This window comes from Puntigrus tetrazona, chromosome 7 (assembly GCF_018831695.1).
Source record: "Puntigrus tetrazona isolate hp1 chromosome 7, ASM1883169v1, whole genome shotgun sequence".
In the NCBI taxonomy this organism is placed as follows: domain Eukaryota; kingdom Metazoa; phylum Chordata; class Actinopteri; order Cypriniformes; family Cyprinidae; genus Puntigrus; species Puntigrus tetrazona.
Genome location: NC_056705.1, coordinates 4,424,831 through 4,447,532, shown reverse-complemented (window position 1 = coordinate 4,447,532; position 22,702 = coordinate 4,424,831). Strand labels below are relative to the sequence as shown.

Below are 22,702 nucleotides of genomic sequence, written 5' to 3'. Positions count from 1 at the left end.
CTTCCCCAGTCACCATCATGAACAGTACTGTGAAGACAGTGGATATATTCAGATTCCAGATTCCTTCCTTCCGATTCATGAACTTCCTTCCATCCATTTATACTCTATACTGTTCATCTAGGGTCTGAGAGCAACGCAATTTCAATTCTGTATGCATGTGCTGTACGTGTGGAAGAATTGACAATAAAGCACACTCGACTAGTTATCCAGTTGACATTTATTTTTTATTAAATTTTCAGCTTAGAACTTTACACACCTCCAACACTCAAGAAGCAACTCTAACAATGTAAAAGAAGCCTTAAAATGTGGCTAAAATGACAGCAAGCATAAGATGTAAGGACGATTCAATTTTTTTAATCTTAGTTAAGATCTCCAAATAATTGTATTTTTGCATAAAACACAAAAAGAGCTAAACAGTACAGAAATACAGATGGGTAGCCGTCAAACAAAAATTAAACTGTGCTGTGGTGTGACATGGCAAAATATACCCGTATCTCAGAGAGCCATATTTTATGAGAGCATCTAACAAAATATGAGATAACCCATTCATGGTTTCACGCTGCAGTGCGCTTTAGAAGCATTTCTCTTCTGATACCACATGTTGTGAAAGACATTTTCACCAGAAAACGTCATCCACGAGGGCTTTGTATTCGTCACACCATTGTCCTTCAGTATCTGCTCTATCTGAAGGAAAGAAACACACATTTATTTCTCAATACTCTTGTTAAGTTTACCAATATCGTTATATATATATATATATATATATATAATATATGACAGCAGTTTAAACTCACCTTTGCCATAATCTCACTCTTCACTGCAGGATCATTCACATTTTGGCTTGATTTTACCTCCAGTCTCACAATCTGTGTCTTTTTCTCTGTAAGAGACACATGAAGTGCTCAGTGAGGAAAAAAGGTATATATACTTATACTGAAGCATCCCTGCATGTCCTCATATAAATACACTCCACTGATAAATGTATTGTCCATCCACTTGAATTAGTTTTAACATTGAGTAAATCTGAATTATCATCAATCATACAGAAATTAAACATCGGATTTCCGCAATAGTGCTAATAAAGTGAACGTGTTCTCAAACACACGAGCAGCGTTATATTTATCATCCAACACGTTTCCATCTCATACATTTCAACTGAATATTGCTTGTTCCATATCTAGCCATATTTTTAAAACATGTACAATTGAACTGAAAAAATGTTTTTACAATGAACTAATACTGTTACACCTCTATTATTAACCATTTGTATTTGTTTTTATCATTTTTTTAAACATCACAAGACTAATTGTGAAAATAATCAAACTGGTTTTATTAAAAAGTAGTGTTTCAAAGGGTGTTTTTTTGGGCCATGCATGGACATTTGTTAATATCCCAAGATCAATCTTTGTGATGCGTAAATAAAACGTATTTAAACCTTGGTAATCACAGATTGACCATGGTTTTAACCAAAGAATAACTACAGAAATTGTAGTAAAACTGGTTAAACCAATTGTAGTAAATACAAAACCACACTTTAATTTTTATTATAATAAAACCATAATGAACAAGGGATTTTGTATCCACCCAATAATGGCAAGAAGCTTTGAATTTGTTACTTTCCATAGAACCAAATAAAAAAATTCACGCAACAAATGTTGTTTCGACACTCTTCTGGTGTGAAAAGTTCTTCGTACTTGCTAGTTATTGTATGAAATCAACACAAACATCTGTGTCTCAACCGCAAAAAGAATTTATTCATTTAAACGATGAGACAAGTAACAAGATTTGTTTTCAGGTTAAATGAAACTTTGCCTTTGTCCTGTAGCTGCGTCTCTCAACTCACCAGAGTAGCAAATAAAAGGTAGGTTATCTGTGCACCAGTAATCGCTCCAGTATCCCTTAGAAGACATGCACACACAGTACTGGTGACCACCGACATTGTTTGGTTGTGAAGTATCCCACGGGATGGAGAAGGATTCGCTCCCATCGGACCAGACCCAGACCCAGGGAATATACTCATCCGTCCGATAGAGTCCAATCCACATTAAATTGCCAAAATCACTGGGTAGAGATTTCAACACTATGTTGATGTCCACCTGGTCATTTAAGGTGGCGAGATCGGTGTGATGCTCTCTGCAGTACCTCTGAGCGTCCGTCCAGTTCATTTTCTCAGACACGTAGATAAACTTATAAGAGTTCACTCCGGAGCTCAGAGCTGTGGAGAAACACAACGGTCCATTATAAACATTCAGAACGATCTGACAAAGATAAAAGTGGAAAAACAACCATCCCAGGCGAAAGACGTACACCTCCATAATGCACTTAACATGCTTTATTTTCACACTAATTTTGTAGTTAAAAGTGCTTTTAAAGATTAACGTAAGATCATCTAAGTGTACTCAACTGTGCCATTTTGGGACACTAATATTAACTAAAACGCTTTTAAAAAACTATTTCTGTATTTAATTAAATGTATTCAGTCATCACTTGGAGTACACTTGAGTGTGAAAGATGAGTTCAAGTGTACTGCAAGTGCTGACTAAATACAGGATAAGAAAAAAACAAAAAAACAAGATTAAAGCTGCAAGCAGCGATGAAAGGGCCTTCGCACTTGAGTGTGAAAGTCATTCAAATGAGCCAAACTTCCTACGATCAGCTGGTGACGCTAGGACTAGAACTGAGTATTAGACTTCAGATGTGTCCCGGCCAGGACTCTTATCAAACATATTTAGTCTGAACATCGTTCTTTTGATTCAATATTGAAGTATCCTGGGGCCTTAGTGGACGCTAACATCGTCTTCTATGACCTTTAACACAAACACCTGCTGAAGTCTCAGTAAAAGTAATCTGGGGTTCATGACCCTGCCAAAGAATCATTTTTAGTACAGTAAGTACATAATGAGCAAAAAGAGCAATTTTATTATAATACGATCACATCTAAAATGCCTTCAGCTGGTTTTCTCACAAGTTCAGAAGGAACTTCTAGAGGCTTTTTTTAGAGAGATACTAACAGACCTTTTTACTCATAATTCTGATTTTGCTTGGGGTTTTTTTTCACACGACAGGACACAAAAAAAGAGCTAGCTGTGACTTCTCTTACAATTCTTTTTTTCTTGCACCTGCAGTTTATATCACTATTCACTTTTCTTCTGAGAATTGCCAGTTTATTAAACAAAAAAAGACAAATGACAAGTGTTCATGCGAACAGCTCATGTGTTAGTGTGCTCCGTTCTGAGAGCTTTTCTTGAATCGTTCTTCAATCTACGGTTTCTTTGGACAGCTTAAAGAATTACAACCGAACTTAACTTTATTATAAAATAAAGCTTGAAAGGTTTGAACCGAATAATTCAGGAAAGCACTTTACCAACATCAGAGGAATCGATGTGAAAACCCATTAATCTCTTCAACATCATATTTATACATAAGACCCATTTAAAAAAAAAAAAAAAAAAAAAAATGGTGGAAACTGATAATTTTGGAAGAGCGATATAACTCACCTGATACCAGCACAAAGACCAAACCAATCCTCATGACTCCAACTGCTCTTTCAGAGAAATGATTGTGGGTGATCTCGCCACTTTCCCATATATTTTACATAGAAAATAACATTCAAAGAGAGTCAAGAGATTTCCATTTAATGGCAACAGATGAGCTTGTAGTTTCACAGCATCTGCAAGAGCAATAAATCATCACCAAACACACCGGTAACATGATAATCAGCATGGAGAAAAACTGACGGGTTTACCTGCTTTTAGAAATGCCTGCACAAAAACCTGATAAAGTTGAAAAAATGATCACAGCTGGAAAACAAACACAATCACGTGGCGATTGATAATTTAATTAGTAGCTCTGTAATCAACGCTACGGTATGGTACTTAAAATATCAGCACCTTTAGCAGTAAGTCAGGGTTACTCCACATCTTTAAACCAAACCCAAGTAATTCAGTATCATTTCTTGTAGGATTTATTTTCCATGAGTTAATCACTTTGAATACGAAGGATATTCTGAGGCAACAAGATCTCGTTTGCATTATGCTCTGTATTTAGATTTGGAGTTCCGGATGCTTGACTAGTCAAAGCGGCCAGTGAAGATGACGTCAGGTTTTTCTTTTCAAACAAACAGGACTGAAACAAGGCAATCTAATTTTCCACTCACCAGCTCCAGGATGAAGGCTGAAAACACAGCTCCACATCCAATGCAGTGTAGCATTTATCTTCAGTCAAAGACACCTTCAATATAGGAAGTAAACAACCCGTTTCCCTCCACAGTATTAACCCTGAGCTCAAACCAAGCCTGCACGGGACGCTAAAACATAAAACATTTGTGCTGTGTGGACATCGACTTCAGACACCGCTGATAAACACTGACACTTTGCATTGTGATAAACGCTATACAAGTAAACTTGAATTAAACGGAATTGTTCTTCTTTATAATATTCCTCATTAAAATGAGGATCACTTAATGTGATGTAAACTGAATAATTATACAGTAATAACATTTTGTATATGTAACTCATTTTATTAAACATTTTATTCATTTCAGCAGCTTCATGCTGCATCTCTTCAGTCTTTGGCTGTGTCCACTGAAGATTTTGAGTTTCCCGCTCGTAAAAAACACTTTTAACTTGAGAACCGCTGATAGAATGTATTTGACTAGCAGGTGGATCATGATGTGAAGCTGAAAGAACGCTGTAAAGAGGTTCTCAGCCCTGCTCCTCAAGGGACACTGTCCTGCAAACTATAGCTCCAAACCCCCCTGAACCAGCTAATCAAGCTGCTCAGGATTACTAGCAAGCTACAAACCGGTGAGTTTGTTTAAGGTGGACGTCCAGGAGAAGCCCTCAACATTAGACTCAAGGACCTATGAGAGATGAACTTGAACTACATAGAAGCACAATATCACAGATATGAACATGACTTGTGTCCTACAGGCAGCAGACTGGGATTTGCACACAAAGTTTGATAATCTGCATTATATTAATCTGATACACTTCAAGACGGGCTAAATAAAAGAAAAATCACCTAACATCAACAAATTAGTATTATCAAAGCAGCTCTACTATTTCATGTTATTTCTCTTCTTGGCTTATTTTCAGTAATTAATTTTTAAGATAAATATTTGAAAAGCTCCAAGCAAGTCAGTTACAGTTACTTGCTAACACATCCTCATCACAGTAACAGGATGATCAATGATCCTCATAACAGAGCAGGAACGGGAAGAACCGCATGAAGTGCTTTCATCTGAGGACCTTGAAATCCTACAATGGTGGTGCATCTTATTTCATTGATCAAGTGACCAGCGTTCATCCGGTTCATTCATCAGTGGAAATGGAGCGTTGCATTGTGGGACTGAGCCTGCTAAGTCTATAGAGGAGTTTGTCTACTGAACATGACAGTTCACTCGACGCTCAAACACTGACGTCAAGCTATTCTGTGCCTCCATCTAGTGTTCATCAGAGGAAATCTCACTTGTCTTGATATATTATGAAAATATTGATATGCGTTATATTGTTTGTTCCATCCATCGCTGAAGTGTTAAACATGCTTTACTCTAAAACTGGAGAAAGTTACGTTCCAAAGGTTGATATTACAAAAGAAATGAGCTTTCAGCGAGATCTTGTTTGGACTCAGCACCAGACACCTTCTCATTCTGATGTGCTCATATCTGACTGCAATCAGTGCAAGTCTGACTATTTTTCAGGACCTTTTAACCTTTTCAAACCACGTCCTTTATTTACCATGCTATATTTATGTATAGTTGCGTGTATGTGTTAGATTACAAGCGACAAAAACCAAAATACCATTCTGATGAAAAAAGCTAAATATTTAGCACTGGTCATGACTGATAACATTTACTATCCTGCAGCATGTGAGCTTGCATTTAGTAAGAAATATAAATCATAAAAGACACAGAAAAGACTGATGTTTCCATGTGTTTGTAATTTAATAAAAAGACATGACAGTCTGAAATTCAATGGTTTTTTCTTTGCAGTGTGACATTAAGCTCTGTATTTGTCAAGATATTGTCTCTCTAAAATCTGATATACCTTTACAACAGCATTAAGAAAACAACTTTAAATCGTAGTACTTTCATATAAGTCATATTTACAGAATGTACATCATCACGCAGTGAAACACTCTAATGGCTAATATGTTACGATACGTCACTGTACACAGATCAGAGATCAGACGACTGTACAGGAGAGAGATTTCACCACAAACACCACGCATTCGTGTTCGGGTTGGCACAGATGAGCAAAATAAAGTCCAACGGAATGAAACGCGACTGACTGATGATGCATAGAAACGAGTGAATGGGACCGGGTTTAATATCGGCTGCAGCCGGACGAGATCAATATAAAACCAAGAACACAACAGACGTTAAGGCAAACAATACTTCAAAATACAGCCAGGTCAACTTACAAACATGTCCAGGCCGTCATTTTCATGCTATTTAAGAACTACTTGTATTTATACACTGGGGTTTTATTTGCTGTATTTTATTCTGCTTCTGTAAATAAAGTCAAAGTGTTACAGTAAAGAGAAGCACTACTGAATGAAAATCAAATCAAAGGTAAAGGTCCAGAAATTAGGTTTTGTTTTCTGTATCATCCTAAAGATGACTCTTTATTATCTTTATGTAAAATATGATTTCCACTTTGTTCTATTATGACCTGGACATGTTTGTGAGACTGACCCTGATCTGCAGAGACATCTGTCAGACAGAATCACGTGAGGTAAGACCGACCTTGAGCTCAGAAAGAAACGCTGGTCCCAAATAATCCCACACTGCTCCAGCTCCAGACCCATCACGGCCAATCAAGAGACGGCAGTCGCGTAAAAACAGTCCAGAGAGAGAGAGAGAGAGTCACGCCGCAACGTCACTGAACCTGCTTCGGTCCAGACCGCTGGGCTTCTGAGTCTGTTCCTCAGATCGACAGAGAAACACACACACGGGGGAATGTGGGAAGTGTGTGTGCGATTGCACAGCGTGCTAGCTTAGAAGAACAGTTATTAAACAAAATACTACACCGTTCTGTCATCTGTGTGTGTGTGTGTGTGTACACCTGTGTTCAGCAGACGGTTGTGGTCCTGTCTGTGTGTGAGTGTGTGTGTGTGTGTGTTACTGTGGTCAGCAGACGGTCATGGTCTCGTCTGTGTGTGTGTGAGTGAGTGTGTGTGTACCTGTGTTCAGCAGACGGTTGTGGTCCTGTCTGTCTGTGTGTGTGTGTGTGTGTGTTACTGTGGTCATCAGACGGTCATGGTCTCGTCTGTGTGTGTGTGCGTGTGTATGTGTGTTACTGTGGTCAGCAGACGGTCATGGTCTCGTCTGTGTGTGTGTGTGTGTTACTGTGGTCAGCAGACGGTCATGGTCTCGTCTGTCTGTGTGTGTGTGTGTGTGTTACTGTGGTCAGCAGGTGGTCGTGGTCCCGTCTCGACGTCCCTGTTTCTTCAGCAGCTGGATGCGGTTGTGGCAGTAGAACTTGATGGCTCTCCAGTCTCTCTGGTTACTGACCAGCAGAGGACAGAGCTGCAGGCATCGCTCACAGTCCGCTTTCGCAGGAACACGCAGCTCCATGATGTTCCTCTTCAGGTGTGTCTCCACCGCCACCCGCTCCGCCTCAGACCACGGCCGCTTCAGCACGCCACGCTTTCCACACACACACACACACACACACACACACACACACACACACACACCATTAACAACACTAGCCATGGAAACACAGACCTAGCATACATGGCTCAACAATTACATGAAAAAAAGCGCTGACCACCTGATTCACTAATGGCTACAAACTGCTAAACTTCTAACTAATTTCAGAGAGGTTTTCCTCTTCTTGCTGTGGTCATCTTGTTACTGTATTAGCCGCTAGCCGCACTGAACAGACCTGACTTGACCTGAGCGCTACGTCTCTTGTGTGCCGCTGACGACGAGCTCGTGGACTGACGAGCGCTGCTGCTCTTCTTCGGCCGTGGAGCTCGATTACTCGAGCCTTCCTTCTTCCCAGCATCGGCTCGCTCTTTACTCTTACTGACCTCTCCATCAGAGTCCTCTGAGAAAGAGTCGGCAGAGTTCCCCGACATCACTGTCACAACAACAACAAACATTTTACATAAACCTAAGATTCAGAGACAATATAGATCACATATATAGATCATGTTTGGTGTCAATATAGATTGTGTTTGGACTCTTGAATCTGATCGGGATGAATTAGGATATAAAATAATATGTTCATATATCATAGCATAATATTCTGAAGGCCATCAAATTTGGGTAAAAACAAAAAAACTAAACTTGTCAACAAAAGAGTTAAAAAGCTGCATGTTATTTAATGAATAAGACTTCTTTTAATGTTTGTGTCTCCTGCTCACCAAGGCTTTCATCAAAAATACAGTAAAAACTGTGAAATATTATTAGTGTAAAGCAGTTGTTTTCTCTGTGAATGTGTTTAAGTGTAAAGCTGAATCATCAGCATCATTCCTCCAGTCCTCAGTATCACGTGATCTTCAGAGATCAGAATATTATACTGATTTACTGCTCACATACTATTAATAACATTATTAATGATAATTACTCAAGGCATTTATAATGCTAGATTTCTATTTCAAATATCTGTAAATCCTGAGAAGTTCTGAATAAGTGAGTTTTTAAAAAAAACATTACAATTAATGAATATTTTTATAACAATCATATACAGTAATCCAAAGTTACTGTAAAAACATGTATTACTTTGATCTGCGAATCCTGAAAAATATAATGCATCACTTTTTCACTTTTTTTCACCCCTGATAATAATCAGAAATGTTTCTTGAGCAGTACATCAGTATATTAGAAGGATTTCTGAAGCCTGGATTAGAGTTGAGGAGATGCGGTACCGTCCAGCTCCAGGCAGATGTGCTGCAGGCTCATTCCTCTGAAGAGCACTCCCTCTCTCTCTCCGTAGAGCACCACCCTCCCCACACGGTTCATCAGCGCCGGGTCCTGGCCGATGCGGGCGCAGCTCTGGGTCACGTGATACTCCCTCTGCAGGAAGTCCTCCAGGCGCTTGGCGGCGCGCTCGCCCTCGTCCAGCAGCAGCAGCTGGGTGAGGATGGCCACCTGCCGGCGCGCGCGAGGAGCGGTCAGCGTCGTGGGGTTCTTCGCTCCGCTGGTGCGCGCCAGGCTCCGCAGCAGGTCGGTCCCGCGCAGCGGCGTGGCCGGGGAGTGATACGGCCGGGAGAACACGTACGGGCTCTGGGGGTCCACGCCCACGTCCGCAGACGTCTTCAGCAGCAGGTCCAGGCAGGCCTCGGAGTGCGGCGGCAGGATGAGCGGCTGGAGCCGGCCGCGTTTGCCCAGCACGCTGACCCGCGGGAGCTGGCCGAGGACGGCGCGCTCGAAGGGAGACAGGGCGGCGTCGCAGGAGGAGGCGCAGGACGCGCGGCTCCGGTAGTCCTGCACCGTCAGCTTGGCCACCTCACACTCACGGTGCCGGTTATACAGGATCAGCAGAGCCAGGCTGGAGTGGCAGAGCAGGCGCCAGGCCTCGGCCGAGGGGGGAGAGCGGGACAGCGACAGGAAGGAGGAGTGCTGCTGCCGGCGGAGGAACATCACCAGGGTGGAGAGCGACGACAGAAGAGGAGGCATGTGAGAGCGTCCGGAGCTGCAGGAGACACACACACACACCCTGAACATCAGCACTGCAGCGCTGCTTTACTCACCCTCCAGACAGCCTAGGTGTGGACGAATCCAATCAGAGTGGACAACACCAATTAGATTCATCTAAAAGAATACAGTCATATACACCTAGGATGTTTGAGGGTGAGTAGAACACAGTCAAATTTTTATTTTTGGTGATTAATTCACTTGTTACAACAAAATACAGAACTAAGATCAGTCTCACAGCAGAATATTTTACTGAAGTAAAGGCATTTAAAAAAGAAAGTAGAGTTTAAAAAGTTTACCTTTACATGTACAGTATTGGATACTATTTTTTTTTTTACATTATATATACATATGTTTAACCGAGATATTTTCCAAATTTGAAGTTGGTATCCCAAAAGATTATGTTTGGGCTCTATACGACCACTGGGTAACACCATGAGCACAGCAGCGTCTAGGGCTGGCCCATATACTCCTCTTGAGTGTTGTGTAGCTCGGCAGTGATCTATGGCTCTGTGTATTAACTGCCGCTTCTTTTCAAAACAGCTGATGAAGATTTACCGCTAATCAAAGAACCGGCTTTACTGACAAGATGCACATGAGTACATCCCAGAACATTTCAGCCAGCCCTAATAGCATTTAGAAAAGCTAGACAACATGAGGGACGGTCACAATGATAAGAGATTAATGACCTGTGATCCCTCAAGTGTTTCCATTCTTATTTTCTACATTAAATACTACAGTACTTTTGATACAATTTGTCTGACAATTTCCTGATAAAACTGCAAATTGAAAATATATTATAATTTGCTTTATTATTATTTTATCTTTTTATTTTACTATGAATGTTTTCTTTTCCTCAACAACAGCAATTCTCAGAAGAGTTCGAGATGATGTCTGACGGTTGAATAAACGGCCTGCTATGAGTGACTCAAAGGGATCGTTCACCCAAACATGAAATTTCTGTCATTAGTTACTCACCCTAATGTCACTCCAAACCTGTAGGTCTTTAAAGTCCTTATAGAGTTGTTCGTTTTGGTTTCTTTGCACACAAACATTACTCTCATAGCTTAACATTACGTATGAATCCTTGATATCAAATGTTTTACAGAGCTGTATTTTATCAAGAGCATCTTCATTTGAGATGAGAAGATGAACAAAGGTCTTACGGGTTTGGAACATGAGGGTGAGTATTAATGACAGAATTTTCCTTTTTGGTGAACTATCCCTTTAAACTATTTCCATAATTGACGCAGGCCTATTCTCAGTTTATCTCAGAACAAGCGTGCCATTTATCTCCACGAGCCACCAGACCTCTGAACTAAGAAACTCGAGCTGAACCTCAGACACACTCACCTGGCCATCTCCCCGTTCTTCTCCTCCGTGCTCGCTTCTTCTCTCGTGTCAAACTCTTCCTCCTCCTCTTGTTTCCCAGGCGTGGGAGGCGCCTCCTCTTTCGCTCGCTCCGCCTCCTCCTGCTTCTTCAGCTGCTGTTCTTTCTCCTTCTTTGGCGGCCGTCCTCTCCGGGCGGGAGGGTTGGGCGAGACGGCGGGGCTCTTCTTAGTGCCCTTTCTAGGCGTCACTATCATGGCCGAGCTCTTCTTTGAGGAGTTGGGGGCAGGGGGCGGAGACAGCGAGAGCGAGAAAGAGACGCCTCCCGTTTTAGGAGGCGAAGACAAAGCGTCTCGCTCACGGGAGAACAGGGAGGTGGCTCCCAGGGCGGCTGAGGGCTGAGCAGGAGAGGAGAAGGAGTGAGAGGAGGAGTCTTGATTGGGGAGGTGCGAGAGCTCCATGGCGGCTCGGACCTCGGGCTGCTGCTCGTGGTGTTTCTCCAGGTGCCTAGCGAGGGAGCGGAAGTGCCGCCCGCAGTACGGGCAGTGCTGTCTGCGGGAGAGAGTGCCGCTCGCGCCGATGTTTATGTTTATATTATTGTTTATGTTGGTGGTGGGCGTGGCTAGAGGTTGCTGGAAGGGCGGCGGCGGTGAGGAGGGGCGGGGCATGCGAAGGACAGGGGCGGGCGGGGCTTTCTTCTTGACAGTGGCTGTAGTTTTGCGTTTCTTGCGGCGCCTCATCATGCGGCCCCGCAGGTCCTCCAGATCCTCCTCGTCGTCGTCGTCATCGTCGTCGTCCTCCTCCTCCTCTTCCTCCTCCTCTCGGTCAGAGTCGCTGGCCTCGGAGTGAGACAGCGGAGAGGACGAGGGAGACAGAGACCATGACGGAGTGAGGTAGTCAGAAACGGTGAGAGACAGAGGGAGTGAACCCGGCTCCTCCTCCTGCGGAGAAACAACCGGCTGTGAGCCTTCAACGTGACTACGACTGAGGAAATCTTCTCAGATAATGTTTTTATGGTGTTAGTTTTAATTAATGATAACACATCATAGCAAATAAAAAAAAAATGACAAGCAGGTGTTTATTTTCTGTTGTTCATTTATTATAACTTTATATAAGTTTAGTTTCACGTGACAAAAAAAAAAACTATAATATTTTAGTTTTAAACTACAATGTTTAAGAACCCTGCTTTTATGATGATAAATATATTTAAAAAAATATATATATATATATATATATATATATATATATATATATATATATATATATATATCACTTTTATTTTCTCCATCTACTTTTGTTGACAACAGCATTTATTACACATTTGAGAAAATGGTTGATAGCTGGAAAAAGTCTAATAAATATCAACATGTATCTAATTTGTGATATTTTTTTATTTACTGTAGCATATTTTGCAATTTATTTTCCATCCTCAGATAATAAAACTCTTTTTGGTCACTTTCCTTGCTTATTTTTTTATTCACATAGACTACAGTTTGGTTTAAATGCGTGTGATGCTCATCAGTGTTGAGTGTTTAGGTCACCTTCAGAGTAAGTCACGTGATCACAAAACCAGTCACTAGGGTCACTTTTAAGAAACTGAGATTCATACGTCACCTGTAAGCTGAATTAGTAATATTTCAATTGATGCATGTTTTGTTTTAGAATAGGACAGTATTTGACAGAGACACAACTATTTGAAAATCTGGAATCTAAGGATGCAGTTAATTAAGTTAATTAATTAAGTTGTCCAAATATTAATGCATATTACTAAACAAAAAAGAGGTTTTGATATATTCCCCGTAGGAAATGCACAAAATATCTTCATGGGTCACATAAATCATATTTACTCAGTTTGAGACAGCCAATGTACAGTGTGTGTGTGTGTGTGTGTGTGTTTTATTAATCACCTTCTTGATGTTGCTCTCTGGGTTGAATCCACATTCAAACCCGCGTGGGGACACCGACGTATGAAAGCCCTGTGATTGAACAGGACAGAGTAGTTTAGTGATCCCGCTGATGCAGTGTGTTTCGGGGCGTTCTGATCACTCACCATGGCATTGTCTCCCCAGTCGGTCAGGCTGTAGTCCACGGTGATCTCCTCGCCTTTGGCAATGTCTCGAATGGCTATGACGACGAGCCGGACCTGACTCCCACAATGCACCTCTCTAATCCTGCAGTTGGGCGGGGGGTGGAACAGCACGGGGCCGCGGACCCCGCTAGCGCCCTCTTCAGCCAGCTCTGGCACACTGCAAGACACACACACACACACACACACACACACACACACACACACACCTCAGGGCCGTGGAAGCTCATTTCCACCAAAGAATAGAAGAAAAAAACAATTCTGAGATTTGAGATCCTGAGGGAGAAAGTCTTTAGAGATGTGATCCTAGAATCGCAGGAACAAAGCCAGAAATGCTAGATGTAGACTAAACTGAAAATGACAAGAACAGTCTTCTTTTCATATTTAAATAAAGCACAAAATGAAAATGAATGAACATAAGAATGTATTATATTTCAGTCGAGTTAATCTACTCTTCTGATTTGTGATTAAGGCAAAGGGATGAAAACAGAATGATAAAGAGTTTATTTTACTGTTTAACACTGCGCTGAAATCAATGCATTCAGCACCGGACAGGTTTTTTCTGTACTTTAAAGGATTTCCATCTTATTACTTTTACTGTGACAGTCAGGAACAGCACAGATTGAACCGCTGCACATTTTTATTAGTTATATTGAAAAAGCTTCGGTTCAATCAACCTTTTTACCCCATTTTCAGATGGATCTCTATAGAGACCGGCTGTAGATGGCGGATAGCATAATATACATGTTCTGATTGGTCAGATCACCTGTCAATCAAGCTCTCTGCGAACGCTCAATTGCAAGAGGAGACAATATTACGAAAAAACGTGAATTGCGCGACAAACTAACAATTACAAGAAAAGTCAGAATTGCAAAAAAAACGTACAATTGCACGACAAACTAATAATTGCAAGAAAAAAAATCTCTCTTGTGTTCAGAATGATGACTCGAGTGTTAATGTACCAGAGCTGTGACGGGTCGGTGAGGTAGTATGGGCTGCCCGGCGGAGGAAGACGGTCTTCAGATCCCTCTGGGTACTGTTCATCTCCTACACAAACCAATAAACCAACAAAGTCAGCAGTGCTCAGTTTTACAGGTTCCTGAATTTGAACAGTTCACTGAACCTGTAGACAAAACAGACAAATCGATCCGTATTGTTTTGTTTGGTATCATAACTGATCCAGCACACTTTTTGGATTTTTTTTAAATGAGTATGAAATACTCTGCTGCTGGTAATATAAATAGACACATATCAGCTCTATATGTCTGGTAATATGTCTCAGTAAGAAGAGATTAATCTGATCAAACATGATGGAGAGCTGAAGAAATAAGTCTCAGAAGATGTGAGATGTTTAGGAGGTCCGTGAAGATCACCAAAGTAAAGCTCCTCAAAAGATCCTGATGATCAGGTTCTTCTAGAAAATGATTGATGGAGAATCAAGTAAAGACAGTGACAGTTGATCTGGAGATATGAGCTTTACTTGATCAGAATCAGTCCAGAAGAGCTTCTACACTCAAAGATCTTTCCTGGATCAAACGCTATCAGGGTGGGTGCAGTAGATGTGTTTCAGTACCTGGGCTGTAACTGTGTTCAGAGAGACTCTCCTCCTCGTCCTCCGTCACATACGCTGCTCTGTCACACACCTTCACCGGCGTCCCCTTCCTCTTCCTGCCACACACTCGCCTGTGCAGAACACACACACACACACACACAATAAGATTCAAACAAACACAAACCACACAGGACAACTTGCACAGACACGACTCGTGATAAACTAATTCTGAGTCTGATTTGAGTGATAATGAAGAATGACTCGAGTCGATTCAGTTCTGATTCAGACTAATGACTCAGGTTCAGGAATCAGTTTCTAAACCTATTTATAATAAACAAAAAATAACAGTAAACAATTATCAATTAAGAGTAAAGGCTCTCTGAACATTCTGGAAAAGTTAAAGTTAACAAACATTAATTCCAATAACGTTAACAGAATGTTCATTCAAGAGATGTTTGGTCTTTAATGACGCTTTTTATTCAACGCTCACGAGTTTATTTTAGTTGTAAACCACGTTACTGTCCGTTTAAGAACAATCGGTGAATCGGTTTTAACGGAATTAAGGAACTGCATACAACGATAACAATAAAACGAACTGAAGTGATTACTAATACATTTGAAACAGATGCTATGTTCTACCTGTTGTTTAGTTATTGTATCAAATACAGAAATAAACCGAGTATAACCGGTTTCACACAGCGATTAACGGAAATAACCGCCACCGCTCGCTTAAAAACATCGCGCGACGGGCCGCGGATCCGGTTGCCATGGTGAATTGTTGTAACGGTTGCCTGCACGCGCGAGCGCGCTCGGCAGCAGCAGCAGCGTTCGTGCACGCGCACTCGCGCAGTGTTTTGCTAATCGTTCGAGTCTCCGCCGCTACCGACGTTAACGCGTCCCGGTAAAGCGAACCGACGACACCGCACAGCGCAGACACGCGCGAGCTCGGGGTTCGGTGTAACGGCCGCGGGGTTTCGTCCCGTCGCGGCGTGTGCGCGAGCACAACAGAACCGGACCGGCTAACCGCTAGCACGCGCGCTAATCCGAGCGTCTCCCGCGAAACAAGCGGCACGACCCGGTTCCCCGGTGAGAGTGACTGACCCGCGCGGCGGCGGCGGCTTGCTGCCATCTCCGTCGCTGTCGAGGGTCGGGGGCTCCCGGTAATCGAACGGCGACCGCACGCTCTCCGCCATTAGCGCTGCTCCGGTGCGCATGCGCAGCAGCTCTGACTGGCCAGGCCCTGAGATGGGCTCCGGCTCCGCTCTCTATAAACACATCCTTTCTTTATCATTACGATCACTGACCGCGGCGTGAAAACATTACAACATTAAAGCCTTGAAAAAAATGTATCTTAAAATGTCAAGGGGCTTCTACTCTTTTCTAGAGCTGGGCTCCTATTTTATAATACTCTTAAAATTGATCATCTGAATATACAACTAATGGAATAGAAATAAAATACAATACCTCTAAATCTGTATTCTTGCTCAGTGTTACTGTGTTATTGTTTGTGCTTCTACGCATTCAGTGTGTTAATGGTATATTATTGTGTATACTGAGCAGCACTAATGCATTTATGTAAACATTTTATATTATGAGGTCCTACTTTTATTTACTCTTGAATTGAAATGACCCAATTTTTTTTTAAATCAAAAGCAATCCTAAAAATCAGTAACAATTTCTAGAGTTTAGTATATATATATATATATATATATGCTGTTAATTAATTGTGATTCCATTCAATCACATCCAAAGTAAGTTTTTCTTTATATGAAATTTTTGTGTATACTGTGTATATATATTTATTATTTATATATACATACAAAAGGTATATGTGGAATACAAATATGTTAAATATTAAACATTAAATCAAATGCAAAATTTACTTTTATCCAATTCAGCAGTCTTTGTGGTTAAACTCAAATATTAATATTCTAATATTTTAACTTGAGCTGTAAACTCTAAATATCAAATTTTTTATGAATATTAAAACCCTCCAACACACACACACACAGAGACACACACACACAGACACACACACACAGAGACACACACACACAGACACACACACACAGAGACACACACACACAGACACACACACACAGATATTTACACACACACACACACACAGACACACACACACACACACACACACAGAGACACACACTCACACACACACACAGACACACACACACACACACACACACACACACACAACACACACACACACACACACACACACACACACACAGACACACACACACACACACACACAGAGACACACACACACAGACACACACACACAGAGACACACACTCACACTCACACACACACACACAGATACACACACACACACACACACACACACACACACAGACACACACACAGAGAGACACACACACACACACACACTCACACACACACAGATACACACACACACACACACACACACACACACACACACACACACACACACACACACACACACACACACACTCACACACACACACACACACACAGACACACACACAGACACACACACACTCCTCAGAGAATACGTACATAATACAGAGAACACACTTTAAGATTCATCTCTTACTTTATTGATTAACATAGACATATACATGATATTGTGATCAATAATATAACAAAAGAGAGAGAATGTGAGGAATATCAGCTGCGTTCGGCTGCAAAGCTTCGTTAGCGTGTGTTTAAACATGTCTCCGGATCAGATCAGTGCTTGAACGATTCACAGCGTTAGAGGAGTTAGGAGGACACGGTCACAGTGTTACACACACACTCAGAAATAAACACATTAATACATTAATACTTCAGAGGTTTGGTTGTCAGTCTACAGACTAAAAATAACACTTCGGTAATACCTTAGATTCTGATTTAGTTCACAAGGAAATCTGGACTTAATTCACAGTCTGTTTGCTACATGGTGTGTTAGTGCAGTGAGGAGGTTAGTAGGTTTAGTCTGATCACTAGAGGCTCTCTAACTGCTCTGTGTGTCCTGGGTCTTCAGGGTGTCTCCACCTGGTCCATCGTCTTTAGATCTAACCTGACGTGGATCTTGTTCGTCTGATTGTGGGGAAAACGACTTTGCTTTCAATCAGAATAATATTCTCTCTATCGACGTATAGAACGTCTTCTGACCTTTCACTCCTAAAAACAAACCCTCATAATGCTGGTTTATATCTCACGGTTCAAATTTTAGCTTTGGCATAAAACAGTGACTGCTGTTTATCACTCGGTGAGAGCATACCGTGAACCGTTTTCTGCCGTCTATCTAATTGATTCGGTGGCGATGGATTCCAGCTTTGGCCCCGGATCCGTGTGAAAGTCCCTCAGATGGCCCCGTGGGTCTGGACGGAGAGGCCTGGAGCTTAAAATCAACTAACACGAGCGTATCTGAGGCTGAAGTGTGTGTGAAGAAGAGGTCCGGTCCGTATTAGACTCAAGAGCACAGCGCTTTATCGTGGATCTGTTTTTCTCACAGAGTCTCCTCAGATCTCCTCGCCCGGCTTGTGTTTGGTCTCGTTCTCCAGTGAAAGAAGCTCAAAAGGCGTTTTTCCCCAATCAGAACTACAGCAGAGCACCGTGACCGCACATCATTTATCAGTGGAGTGTAAAAGCACATCTCTCTGAAAGCAAGCCTCCGTCTCTTGGAATACGTTCACGCTCGGAGGCTTGAGAGACACTTTTCTGTAACCAAGCTATAACAACGGCTTCTGATTATTAATATTGAATGCGATTGAGATTGACTTCTTCGCTGGTGTCCTGCACTAAACGTGGTCCTCCACTGAATGCGGCGTTTAGTTCAGGAGCTCGGCGCCGGGCGTCTAGAGGAGCTGCTGCTGGCCGTGTTTCTCGGCGTGGAATAAGTGAAGGGTCTGAGAGGCAGAATCAGTCCAGTGGATGAGCTCCAGCAGAACCCTGTAGGTCCAGAGTTTAGCAGCAAAACTATCAGAACCTTCAACTTCGTCCTGACCCTGAGAATCACAACAGACAGTCCACATCAGAGAAGACCCAGCCTCCTTCAATGCATGCCTTACCGGGAGAAAGGCTTGTTACTGTATTTTTACGCTGACATGTAACAGTGTGGAAACAGTAAGAACACACGGGAGCAAACACATTCACAACATCACCAAGGAGTTCTATTCCACATAAACTTTCTATTCATCTCTGAATCCTGAAAGAAATGCATCACTGTTATTGTTTTTGTTCATTTCATCATTGATAATAATCAGAAATGTTTGCTGCTCAGTATATTATTATCCTTCTGAAGATCGTGTGACACTGAAGACTGGAGGAATGATGCTGAAAACCACAGGAATGAAGTACAGGAGCACGGTTTAGTCTGTTGAGGAGATACTGATTCAGAAACATCTAAATGTGACGGGCACTGTGTGTGTGTGTCTGAGTGTGTGTGTGTGTGTGTGTGTCTGTGTGTGTGTGAGTGAGTGTGTGTGAGTGTGTGTGTGTGAGTGAGTGTGTGAGTGTGTGTGTCTGTGTGTGTGTCTGTGTGTGTGTCTGTCTGTGTGTGTGTGTGTGTGTTTGTGTGTGTGAGTCTTCAGTGTGTGTGTGTGTCTGTCTGTGTTTGTGTCTGTGTTTGTGTGTCTGAGTGTGAGTGTGTGTGTTTGTGTGTGAGTGTGTGTGTGTGTGTGTGTCTGTGTGTGTGAGTGTGTCTGAGTGTGTCTGTGTGTGAGTGTCTGTGTGTGAGTGTCTGTGTGTGTGTGTGTGTGTGTGTCTGTCTGTGTGTGTGAGTGTGTGTCTGTCTGTGTCTGTGTGTCTGTCTGTGTGTGTGTGTGTCTGTGTGTGTGTGAGTCTTCAGTGTGTGTGTGTGTCTGTCTGTGTTTGTGTCTGTGTGTGTGTGTCTGTGTGAGTGTGTGTCTGTGTGTGTGTGTGTGTCTGTGTGTCTGAGTGTGTCTGTGTGTCTGAGTGTGTCTGAGTGTGTGTGTCTGAGTGTGTGTGTGTGTTTCTGTGTGTGTGTGTGTCTGTGTTTGTGTGTCTGAGTGTGTGTGTGTGTGTGTGTGTGTGTGTGTGTCTGTGTTTGTGTGTCTGTGTGTGTGTGTGTGTGTGTGTGTGTGTGTGTGTGTCTGTGTGTCTGTGTGTGTGTGCGCGCACAGAGTTAAATAAAGTCCTCATCAGTCTGTTTCCGATGAGCTTCTAGATAAAATACACACTTACTCTCCCACTCTGTGGTCATTTTGGAGCATTATAGAGCACAGAAATAGAGGAGACTCTTCACACCAACACACCTAGATCCAACGTGAAGAGACTTTCTGATCACGAGCCAAACGTCTGAACCGTTGATCTGGTGTTCTGTGGTCGGCGTCTGCCTCACATCCTGATGTAGGAGATCCGCGGGACAGAGCGCCTAAAAGTAGAAGCGCTGCTAACTTACCTCCATCGGTCGAGCAGTGTGACGGAGGTTCAGAGGTTTGAAAACAGTGCAGCTGTTACAGTAAACCACCGCAAACCACGTCACGGGACAGAAACCTGCAGCGCTGTTTGCTTCTAGCTGCGTTACTTCTAATCAACTCATTTACTTTCACACGAAACGTTCCTTGAATTGTCATTTTGAATTGTTCAATCTTAACTATTGTTACGGTATTTTTTTATATTTGCATAAATGTATCGGTTTGTGTTTAATGCATTTAATCAGAGACGAATTGGTTTTAAAGAAAAAAAAATTAACTAAATTAAAAATACGAAATATATATATACAGAAAATCATAAAATAAATGATAAATAAAATTGTTTAATTTTTTTACATCAAAGCATGAAGGTTTCACGTTTAATTACATTTTGCGTAATTTATTCGCTTTAACTTTTTATTACACTTATATTTATCGTTAGACATATTTCAGTGTGAGTTATTCTGATACGTTGGTGTGCTTCATAATGTCTGTAATTATAATTTAAGCTGTATTTCATATTTCATGATGTTTTCCGTTAGTGCACGCCTAGTTTTTTTATTTACACACGTATTTCACTGTGCTTTTTATTTAATTTCACCCTTAATATTTTCACGGAGTGTAGCGGTGTTTTAAAGGGCCCTGTGAGCTGGGGCCCCGTGGCTCCTGGAGGGAACGGGGATTTAGGGTTTAGCGGCGCGGGTTTGATGAGCGTCCAAGCGCTTATCTCTGCTTCTGTGTCAACTCCAGCGGACCAGAAGAACAGAGAACGGGATACAGAGAGCGGACCTAGCTGAAAGAAACATTCCTGTCGAGCAGATCGTCAACAACGAGAACGATTCAGACAGGAACCAGCGCACATCTACACAGATGCTGTTCAATAAGAGAAACCGCTGCAAGTAATAACATACTGTTAGCAGACAGAAAAATACATGTTCACCATGTTTTAGGAATAAAAACTACAGACCCCACAAACCTCCAGAATATAGTGAAGAATAAAACTGAATATGTATGCATTTTAATTGAAATCTACAGAAGCAAATATTTAAAATGCAATAATAAATCTGCCAAATAATACACCAATAAACCCCACCTTCAAAATACAGGGAAGAATAAAAGTAAGTCTGTGGCTGTGTGAGCTGCGGAAGAAAAGAAGAGAAAAGAAGAAAACAAACTAAAGATATAAACCGTAACTGAACTCTACAAATGCAAATAAATGAAATGCTTTTTAAAAAAGCCAAATGCTAATCGAGAACCTATAGAATAAAGGGCCAGGTCTGGGGTCCGTGCGTGAAGATGCAAACTCATTTTTAAAGATTTAATCGCAATTTAAATCTACAGACGCACACAGGTGAAGTGGGACTACATTAAAACTTAAACCTTTACAACTGTTGAGAAATTCAGTAACGGTGGTGAAAAATGTAATGTAGTAAAAAGGTGCTGCATGTTTTTCACTCTAAAAAAAGCATAAGCGAAAGCGTGCGTTCAGGGCCAGAACGTCGATGTCTGTTTTGGTTTGTGAAGCCCCGCCCACCGCAGGTGTACCCAATCAGAAGCCGGAAAGCACCGCCCATTTAACCCCACTCATCATCATCACGTGCGCTCGTTTCTTTTAGTGTCAATCTGGCAACCTGCGCCCGAAGACGAGCCCCCTCTCCGACGTTTATAACGTGTCTGCAGTACCTGCTTCTACCACTAGTCCGTACGGAACTTTACACGCCACATACTAAAAAACTAAAAAAGGTGTATTATGGGAGTGCTCTAGTTGTTCTCCGCTCTCCAGCTCTTTACCTCGGAGCACTGCAGCGGCGGGGACGGCGGACAGGCCCCTTCCCCGTTCTCCAGCAGGGCCCCGGTGCTGTGGAGCAGATGGCCGAGCCGGTCCTTGACGGTCTTCCTCAGGCTCTCGTACTCGCCCTCCATCTCCTCGCCCATCTCCTCCACCTCTCGGCTGATCAGGCACTCCAGCAGCTCCATGCAGCGGCGCAGGGCGGAGCGCACGTGACCCACCTGCTCGGCCGCGCTCGGGGCCTCGGGGCACAGGGCCAGGGTCACCAGACGCTCACCGCCCGCTGCATGCTGGGACAGGAAGCTCTCCCGCTCTTTCTGAGGAGGAGGAGGGCTGTAATTAGTTATTACAGGAAAAGTGGCCCTTTAGAGGAAGGTCAGTCAGTCGGGCCGCCCACTCCGCGCTTACGGTTAGCGTGTGCCGCTAACACCTCTAATTAACCCTCTGAGTCACGGACGAGATCAATTACGCGCCGCGCGTCACGCCGCCTCTTCAGACGGACACAAAAACGTCGGTGACGTCTGCGATGGAAGAGGCGGCAGGACGTTAAACCACAAATAAACATTTATTTTCTTACTCAAATTTAATTATTGTGCGCTTTGCGTTACGTAGTGCTCGTCCTGTTGCCTGTTATTTTATTAGCAAACGTAAAAGTCATTTAAATATTGCATTTGCGTGAAAATAAAATCACATATTTTATATTCTATTAATTTTCTACTTCATAATATAGTGTAAAACTATATATAAATATATATATATATATATATAATGTAATTTATTGTAATATTAGAAATGTGGTGAAATCTAAATAATTTACTTAAATTATAATTAAAAGATAAAATAAATAAATATAAAATATATATATATATATATATAT

The 22,702-nt window shown here is 42.1% G+C and overlaps 2 protein-coding genes across 5 annotated transcripts; both read right to left on the bottom strand.

Moving 5' to 3' along the window:
• Positions 1-208: 208 nt before the first annotated feature.
• LOC122349215 (C-type lectin galactose-binding isoform-like) lies at positions 209-5,793 on the bottom strand. 4 transcript variants are annotated; one of them, XM_043245184.1, is made up of 5 exons: positions 3,498-5,793; positions 2,143-2,215; positions 1,844-2,061; positions 795-880; positions 209-684 (listed from the first exon to the last, which is right to left on the bottom strand). In XM_043245184.1, the coding sequence occupies exons 1-5, from the start codon at positions 3,529-3,531 to the stop codon at positions 547-549; spliced, it is 549 nt and encodes a 182-aa protein (XP_043101119.1). In that variant the 5' UTR covers positions 3,532-5,793; the 3' UTR covers positions 209-546. The 4 variants fall into 4 exon arrangements, with proteins under 4 accessions (XP_043101119.1, XP_043101118.1, XP_043101117.1 ...); XM_043245183.1 differs by having other exon boundaries at positions 2,143-5,793; XM_043245182.1 differs by having other exon boundaries at positions 1,844-2,215.
• A 132-nt stretch (positions 5,794-5,925) lies between these two features.
• On the bottom strand, positions 5,926-15,947 carry LOC122349207. The gene is made up of 9 exons (XM_043245172.1): positions 15,718-15,947; positions 14,638-14,747; positions 14,027-14,111; positions 13,029-13,224; positions 12,886-12,954; positions 11,003-11,919; positions 8,881-9,647; positions 7,893-8,090; positions 5,926-7,656 (listed from the first exon to the last, which is right to left on the bottom strand). The coding sequence occupies exons 1-9, from the start codon at positions 15,828-15,830 to the stop codon at positions 7,412-7,414; spliced, it is 2,700 nt and encodes an 899-aa protein (XP_043101107.1). The 5' UTR covers positions 15,831-15,947; the 3' UTR covers positions 5,926-7,411.
• Between the last annotated feature and the right edge of the window lie 6,755 nt (positions 15,948-22,702).